Source organism: Lissotriton vulgaris, chromosome 5 (assembly GCF_964263255.1).
Source record: "Lissotriton vulgaris chromosome 5, aLisVul1.2, whole genome shotgun sequence".
Taxonomy (NCBI): Eukaryota; Metazoa; Chordata; class Amphibia; order Caudata; family Salamandridae; genus Lissotriton; species Lissotriton vulgaris.
In genome coordinates, this window is record NC_141693.1 from 1,063,696,370 (window position 1) to 1,063,708,930 (window position 12,561).

The 12,561-nt window shown below is 44.9% G+C and overlaps 1 protein-coding gene across 2 annotated transcripts in view; it reads left to right on the forward strand.

The window, feature by feature from the left end:
- SLK (STE20 like kinase) overlaps positions 1-12,561 on the forward strand; it is a 377,115-nt gene that overhangs the window by 154,722 nt on the left and 209,832 nt on the right. For both annotated transcript variants that reach the window (XM_086922732.1, XM_086922733.1), the window contains exons 6-7: positions 2,053-2,247; positions 11,266-11,347. In XM_086922732.1, the coding sequence (XP_086778858.1) occupies positions 2,053-2,247; positions 11,266-11,347 (277 nt within the window). The remainder of the gene's footprint in view (positions 1-2,052; positions 2,248-11,265; positions 11,348-12,561) is intronic.

Here is a 12,561-nt window from a genome sequence, read left to right on the forward strand (position 1 = left end):
TGTTGTGAAAGTGAAATATCAGCGCCAACCGTATACACCTTGTTTCAGTCCATTAACATACTTGGCCGGGGCTATCATCAGGACGTTAAGACTTAGAACAACACCCACACAACACCCACTAAAAAATGATGAAGCAATGATAAATGCCACAAGTGTTAAATAGTAGAAATAACAAAATGCATTGCATTAAAAAAATTGCCTCTGCCACCGCTTTGATCACGTTCACAAGCCTAAATGTATGAAGTCCTTAATTTGCTACTTTTGATTCAGACGGATAAGTACATACTGCTTTTGGTAACTTCAGATACACAAAAGGTTATGGAAGAGTTGCTTGCAAATAGTTTACCCACTGACAATCACTCTGATTAGCATTCCAACCCATAGTTTTTCATCCATTGTGTCACTGTAGACAGATGCTCACCTTATACAAATCAGTGCTGACCCTACTTGACATGGGACCACTCCACCCCAAACTAAGGCCCCCTCCAGAAGGGAACATAAGCAACCCCAGATTTGATTCAGCCTAAGTACCCATGGCTAAGTTCTAGCTTGAATCTTGAGGCACACTGAGCAAGGCATACACTTCACCAGTTAGAGTGCTACATACAGCACACGGAAGGTGATGGGAGGAATGTTTGAAAATAGTCTAAAACACAGGCACTCACACTAGGTAGCATTCCACCCCTTTCAATAACTTAAGTACATGTAATGGAGGAAGGGTAAGCTTTGACCTAAACTCAGAAAATCTGTGAGAATTATGAGACTGACAAGAAAACACAACCCACACTTACATAAAATTTTGTACTTGAAAAAGCAAGTAAATTTCTGAATCTTCAGAGCACAGATACATTTGGCATGATTCTATCCATGTTTTATTAATAAAACTACTACGCCCCCAGGGATCTTCACTCAGCCCCACGCTCTTCAATATCTACATGCCCCCCTCGCCTCCATCATCAAACAGCATGGGCTCAGCATTGTATCCTACGCCGATGACACCCAGTTCATCCTCTCGCTCACAAAGAACCCCGAAGACACCAGACTCTGTTTCCAGGAAGGTATGAAGGACAGCTGCTTGAAGCTAAACTCAGAGAAAACCAAGGTCCTCATCCTTGGTCCCTACACCTCCACCTGGGACAACACTTGGTGGCCCTCTGCCCTTGGGAGCCCACCCCTACAGACCAGGCTCAGAACCTCGGCATCATCCTTGATTTCTCCCTCTCCATGAACCACCAGGGCAGCGCCACTTCAGAAGGACCGTCGCCCATGCTCTCATCACCACCAGACTGGACTACGGCAACTCCTTCTACGCTGGAATCAACAGAACTCTTCTGCCCAGACTCCAGACCATCCAGAACGCCGCAGCCAGACACTTCCTCGGGACACCGTGCCATGAGCACATGACCCAGCACCTACGATGCCTCCACTGGCTCCACGTCTAGAAGAGGGTCACCTTCAAACTCCTCACCCACGCCTACAAATCCCTCCACAACATCAGACCTAAATACCTCAACGAGAGAGTAGCCTTCCACGCACCCAAGAGGAACCTCCGCTCCGCCGACCTTGCCCTGGCAGAGGTCCCACGCAGAAACAGAACAGGCGGGAGAGCTTTCTCCTACATCGCAGCCAAAACCTGGAACAAGCTCCCTGTGAACATCAGACACTCCCCGACCCTGCACACGTTCAGGAAGGACCTCATGTCCTGGCTCTTCGAATGATCCGGGCCCAACGGCCCCCCCCCCCCTCCCTACCCAGCGCCTTGAAACCCTGACTGTTGACTAGCGTGCTATATAATCCCATGATTGATTGAACCTGTCTAGGACACACATTACATCACCTTTACATACATTGTTTCTGAAAAGTAGTGTGGTGCATGAGTATCTCAGGAATAACCAGTGTTTGTTTTTATGAGCTCGGTTTAAATATTGATATTTAATATTTTTAAAGCACTTATTTTCTGCTCCTGTATTAGTAGAACTATATACGTGCATCTTTGCCTCTCTTGGAATTTAGTTGTGCCTTTTGAATAACAGAGTCTTTCTCTTTTTTCAGGATGGCTCCTGAAGTTGTTATGTGCGAGACCTCCAAAGACAGGCCTTATGACTATAAGGCGGATGTGTGGTCCTTGGGTGTCACTTTAATTGAGATGGCCCAGATAGAACCGCCTCACCACGAACTGAATCCTATGCGAGTACTTTTAAAAATAGCAAAATCTGACCCTCCAACACTGGCGCAGCCGTCAAGATGGTAAACATATTTGATGGTTCATCTGAGCAAGGCACTTCTGCTTTCAGAAATGTATCAATTGATATGAGCGCAAATGTTGACTTTTTAACCTTGACATCTTTCTTCCATTCAATAAAAACACTGTCTGCCTTTTCTAGCAAATATCAGGTTCTGCAGACACCAGTGAGTGTTGCCATTTGCCTTGTTTACGTTACAGCTATGTTAGTTCTGTTTGTTCTTGTTTTGAATTTATTCTGTGACCTTATTCACATACAGCCAAACAGAGCAAAATGTCTCTAATTTACTGTCATAGATTAGTATTGCAGTGTTTAGTTCAGCGTTCAAAACAGTATGCTTGTTGGAAGATTATCTTAAATGGAACCATTTTCAAGATTGCTTCAGACTTAATTGGTAAAGTAGATACATACATTTTGTAGCTGGAAGATATAACAAAGTCAGACATTTTCCTGCTATTGTATGCCATTTTGGATGTTGCAAGAGCACTTTCACATCTGCAGAGGACCTGGTTATTAACCCTCAAATCATGAGAAAGGTCATCACTCTGAGAGAAACCTTGTCAATTAGAAGGATCTCTCCGTGTCAAATTTGACTCCTCTTCACCGTCAAAAGAGGCCGATTTAGGAGTCCATATATAAGATTGGCAACAGATACACCCAACAAATTCAGAGTGTCCGAAATAACCCAAATATAGTGGCCTTCGCTCTGGTAAGTTATATCTGAGAATCATGATTCCCGGCTGCTTTAGTGGCATGAGCCACACTTCCCGAGGCCTGTTCATCCAGAGAACCAATTCCTTATGTCGCCATATTTATTTATTTATTTATTTTAAGAATTTATAGAGCGCGACTGTCACCGTTGCAGGCATCCTGGCACTAATAGAATCCAGACTACAGAAGGCAGCGAAGTATGCCTGGGGAGCGAAGGCTAGCCAGGGAAAAGCCAAGTTTTTACCTTTTTCCTAAACTGCATAAGTTCATTAGTGGCCCTAATCTCGATGGGGAGAGTGTTCCAGAGTCTGGATGCAGTCACCTGAAAGGATCTGCCACCAGCTCTGAACTTCTTAAATCTGGGAACAACTACCAGTTTAGCATCCGATGAGCGAAGGTGTCTGGAAGGGGTGTACCAGACAAACTTGGACCTGAGGGGGACTGGGCCGCATCCGTGAAGAGCCCTAAACACAATGCAAAGGGCTTTAAATTGAATCCTCTGTCTAAGAGGAAGCCAATGTAGTTTTGCAAGGGCAGATGGACCATGAGATCTCCTAGGCAGCCCCAACGCCAATTTAGCCGCCGCAGATTGAACCCTTTGGAGTCTGTCCAGTAGATACTCAGGGGACCCGAGCAGGAGGGCATTACAATAGTCCAACCTGCTCAGGATGGTACATCTAACCACCTGGACGCAGGCATGAGATGGTAGCAGGGGCAGAACCTTCCTGAGTGAGCGAAGGATGGAGAAACAACAGGCCGATGTTTTCTGAACATGGGTGTCCATACTGAGCCCATGGTTCAGCATGACTCCCAGGTTACGGACAGAGTCTGAAGGCCGGACGCTAGAGCCGGATTCCGGGGGCCAAAAATTGTTCGGAAACGGGCGAGGGATCCTTGTTCCAGCGCTAAAAAGCACTTCAGTTTTCCCGGCATTAAACTGAAGCGAGTTTGCCTTTAACCAGCTGGCCGTATTCCTGAGGCAGTTGTGTAAAACCTCCACAGAGATGGACTCCTCTCCTTCCAAGGAAAGGATCATCTGCGTGTCATCGGCATAATTAATAATTCGAATGCCAAAGCCTTTGATGAGCGAGATTAGTGGCCTAAGGTAAATATTAAAAAGGATAGGGCTGATGGCAGAGCCCTGGGGCACACCATGCAGGACGGGGGAGAAGGGGGATTGAAAAGGAGGCATAGAAACCGCCTGCTGCCTGCCCTGCAAAAAAGAGTGGAACCAACTCAGAGCAGAGTCTCTCACCCCTGTCTCAAACAACCGCCTTAACAAGATCTTATGATTAACCGTGTCAAAGGCGGCAGACATATCAAGCAGAATCAAAAAAGAAGCCTGATTTCTGTCTGCACGCCTCTGAAGTTCATCCATGGCGGTGATGAGGGCTGTTTCGGTCCCATGGGCCGGCCGGAAGCCAAATTGGTCCTCGTCAAGTAGGAGAAGTTGTTCTAAGTGGGTGGAAAGAGTGTTACTAACCACTCGCTCAACTATCTTGGCGGGAAAAGGCAACAGTGAAATGGGTCGGTAGTTTTTTGAACACTCTGGGTCCAGAGAGGGTTTTTTCAACAGGGGAGAGACGAGCGCACGCTTCCAGTGGGCAGGAACGGTGCCGGTTATCAGAGATTGATTGCAGATGAGATGGGGGGAGGGAAAAAGCTCGACAGCAAACTCCTTCCAAATTTTAGGAGGGAGCGGGTCCAGAGGGGAGCCGGAAACAATCTCTCTCGCTATATTAGAAAAAATTTCAAAGGTGAGTGGCTGGTAACTGAGCAAGGGGCTTTCCAGAGTCAAAACCGGGTTGGGTACCTGGTTAGCCAGTGGAGCGGGTCTAGATTCCAGGGAGGAGTCACTGTCAAGGGGGATGTCCAAATCTTGAAGAATCAGATCGATTTTTTCTTTAAAGAATACGGCAAGATTGTCACAAAGATCTTGAGACGGGACAATCTCGTTCTTGCACGCGTCTGGATTGGATATCGCTGTTTAAGATGTTAAAAATACTCCTGGCATTATTGTTGGGATTACAGATCAGAGAGGAGTAATAGTCAGCTTTTGCTCTCACGATGAGGCTTTTATAAGCAAGAATTTTAGTTTTCCATATTTCTTTAAAGGATTCATTGTAATCGCGTCTCCATTTCCGCTCTGCTTGTTTGCAGTCCAGTTTTGCAGTTTTAAGAGCGTTGTTGAACCAGGGGGCAGAGACTCTGCCTCGAAGGATACGATTCTTTAGAGGAGCCCGTGAGTCAACGACCGATGATATGCTGGTGTAGAAAGCATTATAGTTTTCGTCCGCACCCTTGTTTACATCAAAAAGCGAGTCCAGATGGAACAGTTCGCCAGAAGAATGCAATCGAGAGAGCGTTTTCCAGTCTCTACATTTGATTTCTCTAGATGGAACTTGTAGCTTATATGAGGCCAGTTTCTTATATAGGAAGAATTTAATTAAGGAGTGGTCTGTCCAATCCATTGGCAGGGTGTCTCCCATTACCACCAAGTCTGGTCCCGCAAAGACCAAATCCAAAAGGTGGCCTGCTTTGTGGGTGGCTGTAAAAACCAGTTGGGAGAGACCACAACTGACACAGGTTTGAAGGAGGTTTTCAAGAGCTGAGTCGAGTGGACCATTACGCCAAAGATTAAAATCCCCAATAATAAGTAACTTTTGATGGGATAAGGCAATATTGGTCAGGGTGGTAGTTACCGCTTGTTGCTGTGCCAAGTTGAATGCCCCTGGAGGGCGATAGCAGACTAGGCAGGTAACAATTGACCCAGGGCGAGTCAAAATAGAGAGCCCCAGCATCTCGATACCCGGGGTAGGGTCTAAATTAAAGACCTTAATGTTACAAGAAGATCTGAAAATCACTCCCACACCCCCGCCCTTGCCAGTGGGCCTAGGAGAGTGGAGAAATTTGAACCAGTCAGGGCAAGCAAAGCCAGGATCAACCCAGCAATCTGGTCGGGTCCATGTTTCTGTCATGAACAGAATATCTAGTTCATGAGATTCCACTAAAAGCTGGATCTCCGTGCAATGTTTAGGCAAGGATCTAACGTTTAATAGACCACAATTCAAAAGGTCGTCACACAATATATCAGCTCGGGGATAGGACGTAGGAGCAAATGAAATAATACCTTTGTCTGCGTGTAGCTGACCCAGTTGAATAAGCTGCTCTCTAGAGTAGGGTGGCCCGGGAGGTGAAGGCTCCTGGAATGAGGGATCAAATCCGGCAGCATGGGTGGCCCATGGCGCTACCTCGGCGCGGACGAGCGCAGACGAGCTCGCCTTAAGCGCGCCTTCGGCGCGCAAACGGCGCGCCCGCTGTACTCGTCCGCTGCGCCTCCGAAAGAGACACATGTTATATTGGGTGTGAGTATAAGAAAGGGGGCGTGGCCTATTTGTTGGTGGGCGTGGCCTCAGCGTGCCGAGGGTGGCGGCAGCCTAGCCAGGTGCCCACGGCAGCGTTAGAGTCTGCAGCGCGGTGGGGCCAGAAGTAAAGTGCAAGTGAGTGATCTAAAAACACAGAATACACAGTACAATTTTAAAATGAGAGCAGCAAGATGGAAACTCCAGGCTTCCGCCTCAGGAGGTATGGATTCTAGGGTCGCGCTTGCGATTCAGCGCGCCCTAAATACCCGGATGGCAAAAAGGGGGCGTGGCCTATTTGTTGGTGGGCGTGGCCTCAGCGTGCCGAGGGTGGCGGCAGCCTAGCCAGGTGCCCACGGCAGCGTTAGAGTCTGCAGCGCGGTGGGGCCAGAAGTAAAGTGCAAGTGAGTGATCTAAAAACACAGAATACACAGTACAATTTTAAAATGAGAGCAGCAAGATGGAAACTCCCGGCTTCCGCCTCAGGAGGTATGGATTCTAGATTCTGGATCCCTAGAGCTGTGCCGCCAGATGGTTGTCCTCTGCTGCAAGAAAAACGTATTGATAGAAAATCCTTCAACTAAGACAGAATGGCCATATTGCCATATGATCACAAGGCCATGTTGCCTGAAGGAGCATGCAAATATGAAGACCCATGAAGTTAGAGGGCTCTTGAAGTTGGTCCTTTCCCTGGTAATATTACCTCTCATCAGGTTATAAAAGGTCCCCAAGATTATAAAAGACCTCTTCACAAGGTCGTAGCGGTCTATAGAGTTGCATCAGACTGGTTCTTCCACAAACATCCTAAGATGTAAAATAGAGTGCGTCATAAATCAGCAGCATAGCCGATCATAAGTAGGTCCTTATGCAGGAAATCATAAGCCGAGGATCTGCTTGTCGTCTGGAGAATGTCACTCAAGTAGTTATTAAGGAAACCATGATATTAAAGCAACCCATGACATGAGGAGACCAATGATAAGAATGTGTATTCCTACAGAACGATACATCTATTTGATCAGAGGTCTAATTCTTCAGTAATGTGGGTTGCTTCCTTCTTTATTAACCAATATGTTCCTTGGTGTACATGCAGGACCACAGTCTGGAAACCTGCATGATCGCATGCATAAGCACTATATAAATGCATATTGTAGCAACTGTAGGACTGCTGCATAACCAGTTAAGGAATATAGTGCTTTAAAGTGGCTTTAGATGACAGATTGCAACGCAGATTCCATGACAGACTGCTTACAAACTGCATCAGAACATAACAAATTGAAACACTGTATGCATGGTAAAAGGGCTTTATTTATAGATTGGCGGACGGAGTAATCACAGTTAGGGTGGCCGAGAACTTTATGTCCAACACCCTGCCTGCCAAATTCACCACCGGCTCATAAGTGATCTCAGTGGTTTTGTAGGATTTCCGCCATGGTGGTTCATAGAAAGCCATTTAAATGTTTAGTGTGTGTCTGTCATTTGTGACGGATGCTTACACCAACCTTTTAAAAGTTTTTACTTTTCCAAAACAAACTCCCAAAGTAGAAGTTTGCTTTTGGAAAAGTAAAACGAATGGCACGCCAACACCATGGGAGTTTTCTCCCAGAGTGTGGGAGTCGTTATTTTTTCTTTTTTCTTTTTTTTAAACATTCTCTCGCTGCCAGAAAATTACTTGGAATGACAGACAGTCAAAAAACACACCCTAAATAGAGCAGATGGTTGGATGACTTACCTTAAATTGCTCTTACTTCCTTGGGCTGTCTGAGGAAAGTTTAAATTGATGGAATGCGTTTTTCTCCTTCAGCGTTAACCTGGTGCTCTGCGTCACTCAAAACTGAGTGGCGGAGGCCAACATTTTGGTGGAAGGGTACTCCTTCGCCATTGAGACTGAGATCCCTGTCCTCCAAAATATCTTCTGTTGTGAGTTGCCAACAAAGTATATTGTTAGCCATCTGCAAATCTTTTCACCTACTTCTGCACTTTCTCAGGTGTAAAAAGTGCTATACAAATATCACTACAATATAACAGTTCTTTCATGGCCTGGTGTATATTGTCTGGTATGCACCTGTCAACTATTTAAAAAAAATGCAGATTCGTTTTCAAACTTCATTCAGCAGAAATGGTTCAATTCGGTTTAGGAACGAGGTCTAGAAATACTTTATGTATGGATCAGCATGAATAACCGTATCAAAATCCAGTTGTTCGCTACTCACTGCTGTGTCATAAAGAAAGTTGTGACATCACCATGACTAGCACCCCTGTGTTGCGCAGTCTTTCCCATATTTCCATAAACCCGAAAGTGGCAGATGGTCTAACTTACCTTCTGCCTCCTCGCCCAGTTCTCTGCAAACCTGATGGAGCATCAGGGCGCAGGCTGTGCTCTGCCTGCACCAGTTGCCAAATTCTGCTCTCAGAACGGCAGACCTTTTCTGACTGGAGAAAACAAGTCACCCTGCCCAGCAGTTCTCACAGAGCCACTGTTGGTACCTTGCAGACTTTCCACATATTTAGTTGGGGAGGCTAATCACTGAGGGAAGTGGGGATGAGTTGCAGGAGGCCAGGTACTGTTTTTCAGTTGTTTTGGGTCTGGGGAGGTTCTATGCAGAGGACTGTGGAAGAGGGGTGAAGGCCTTTTTTTTCTCCCAGTTTGGTTGGGAGAAATATGCACAGAATGGTATGGGTGCTTTGCAGGAGGACACGTTTCTTCAGTATATTTGGGCAGAGGATGGATTTAATAGAGGTGTTTGGTAGGAGGCCAGACTTTTATTTTCTTTGAGAAGCAATATCACATGATGCTTGACTCTCTTTACTCCTTTCCTTCTTCATACATGTTGAAAGCTGGGGCAGTTGTTTTAGAGGGTTGAGGGAGATTACATACCATAAATGTACTGATAGGTTAAAAGTGAGTAATGCAGAAGTTTTTCACCTGTTGGTTCCAAGGGGAATCATCGGTAACTCGAGCTTTACTCTTTTCTATTTTAGGTCTCAGAAGAAAATCACTGTTTTGTACTGTTACCCATCTACAGTTCTTCATAGCTACATCTTCTTTCAAACATTAATATCAGATTAAACACGAAAGAGCAGAAACTAGTACACGGTGTCTTGTTGCACAGCCCTCAATATCATCAACTTTACATCATGTCACAATAGGGATTTTCTTGTAACAAGACTCATTCCAATGCTTTCTTCCTACTTGGATGCATCTACCATTATATTTCTGTTACATTTACATACAGGCAAATGGTTGAGTCTCCACCATGTACTTATCAAAATGCATTTACTCTGCTAATAAACATTTGTACTCTGAATTGCCTAAATAAAACTTGCATCTTAAATAAGAGGTTGGATGTGTCTGTCAACACTGCACTCATCTCTCTGGTTTCCAGTGGTAGCAACAAGTTCTCTGCATGGCTAGAATATGTCAATCAGAATTTCAAATTAATTCTGAACTGTTTGAGATCAGTGCAGTGGCGGGAACGTGAAAAGTTCTCAGATCAAATTGAAAACTTGTTTGCAGCTATTCTCTGCTGTCCATTGTGAAGTAAATGACATAAGGTTTTGGCTATTGCACCAATGGTAATACTTTTCAACCTGTTTAAAAAAAATTAATAGCGGACAAAACAATCTACTAATACTTTGATTCCATCAAGTGCTTCTAAAACAACGTTCTGTGATGTCAGCAAGTGGGAGGCTGGCTCTATTTGCAAGCTATTCAATACACAGCAGAATTGTTTTTCTGTTCTGTGACTACTATTCAGTTTTTTTCTCTCAGTTGATCCTAAGTGACAGTGCAAATAATGATGACTGTTCTAACAGCAATACCATGCTCTTCATATGGGTGCTGTGTGTTGCTAATGCACAGTTTAACGTAAATGGCCCTCAATAATAACTTTCTGCAGTAGCTCAAAAGCACATCATATCAATAACTTCTTTCCTATTTTCCAGTCGGGTAGTCTTGTTTTTTTATAGATATGTCGACGAGTAGCTTTTCATGTTATGACGTGAAGTTTTATGGAATCCATAATCCATATTTTTGCATCTGTTGTACAAGTGTCAGTGATTATTTCCAAACCCCTTGACCACTGAGAGGTCACATGAATGTGGGTAATGCAGTCTAAACCTTTTACTCAAATGCCAAAGTGGGTTTCGGTGCTGTATTTTGATGTTTACTGTTTTGATGTCTGGTTCTATTCATTCTTAAGGTCATTTGCTGGCATATAAGCCTTTTCGGTCTTAATCACGAGTTAATATGCCAATCCTATTCAGCCACGGTTATTCAGGCATACAATATCGAAGCAGGTCTTATGAACCTATATTTGAGCCCTTTGAGTGGGGATCCATAGTTTTCCTCTTTCAGTTGTCTGAATTGTAATTTCAAGTGTCTTTACTTAACTTGCTCCGCGGCTAACATAGCATGTTAAAATCATGTTAGACGAAAACCTTCCTGAGACTTTTGATTTGTCGTGTGTTGGTTGAATGCTTAAAAAAATTCCAATTTTACCCTACAGGAGAATACCCACCCCACTAAAACCTAAACATTTAGAGTTTGTGCTTTTTAGGGCAATTTTTCTTAAAATCCAGAAAGATGTGATTTAATTCAGTAGTCCTGTTAATCTCTTTGGACATCTGCAATTCTTCTGTTTATATTATCTTCTGTGATGTGCATCTTTTTCTCTAATTTATATTAAGAGGTAAATATTATTGGGCTATTTATTAAGCAGCAAAGCCTCTAAAACTAAGGAGTTAGGCTACGGTCTCTGAGAATTCCAACACATTGCAATTGTAAAGCCCCTGAGAAACCATAGAAAGTTAGTTTCCTACAGAAACGTAACTTGTTGGTAGGATAATGTAGTCTATTTTATTTTACTAAGCAGCAAAACTGTCTTAACTGTGAACGTATTTGCTATATGTAGAGATTCCTTCATTGTCACACATTTCTGTAAATTTCACAGGTCAAACGATTTCAACGATTTTCTAAGAAAGTGTTTGGAAAAGAATTTAGATGTCCGATGGAATGCTGCTCAGCTCCTGCAGGTACGTGATGATTGGTAGTGCTTGTGCCTGGATCGTGTTGCCTTTAATCATGCCCGATTTTTGCCTCTCAGAATTACGGGTTGGACTAGCCTTGATCCTGTGTCCTTAATAGAATTATTGGAAGTTTTCTTCAAAGTAGCTAGGGCATTTTTAATTCTATGTCAGTACCAAAGGCTCAGAGTGTGCTTGTTTCAAACGTACTTACCACCAAGGAAACCTTGTTTATTACTGGCTTAAAGTAAAGGTTTTTTAAAGTGTATAGTGACAACCAATCCGCCACCTTTAGAATGTCTTTTAAGCTTCCTCCTGCACAGAAGGCCTTTGAGGCCACTGCCCTTTGGACTGAGTGTGTCCCTAACATAGAGGTATCAATGCCAGCTTCATTCCCCAGTGGATTCATCTGTTTATCGTGGATAGATGAATGATGAGGTTTTTAGGTCTTGTGGCGATTACTGCGCGAAAGCGCGGTCTCACCAGAGGCCTATTGTCAGCGGCTGTGCTTCCCAGGAGACAGGAGATGGCACGCGCAGGCTCTGGAATCTGATCGGCACGGGCCACGCCCAGACTGAAACACACGCGCGCACACCCATCTCCTGTCTCCACTGCAAGCCTGCTGCTTACTTTCACTTTCCCTCCCCCCTCCGCTGCCGGCTCTACTGCCCATCACTGCACACAGGAGTGCTATTTTCACGCACACATCCCCCCCCCTCTCCACCAGTCATCGGGCTCTTTTTACACACGCACGCACGCATACACACATGCGCACACACACACACACACAAACATGCGCGCACACATCCCCCCCCTCACACCCCACTCACCGGGTTCTTTTCGCGTGTCCCTCTCTCCCTCGGCAGCCAGCGGGCCATTCTTGGCAGCAGGCGGGGCTCTCCATGAGCACGGGAGTCCCGCTAGTTGACACTCAAATCTTCCAGCTGGCATCACGGGCACAGGAGGGCGGGGTAGGCTCTCATCTGCTTCCTGTATTTTTGCGACCCCACCCCCGTCTCAACACAGGTTGCCTGGCTTCCTGTACAAGCCGGGCGCCTATTGGTTACATTTCCCTGACCTGTCTAGAAAAAAAATCTGGGGGACCGTTCAAATGAAAAGCAAAGTGTTCGTTTACATGAATACATACTGTTAAATAAACTGTCAAGTTATTGCCATATTATTCATATTCTCTGGAATTATTGCCGCCTTGGAGTTTTCATGCA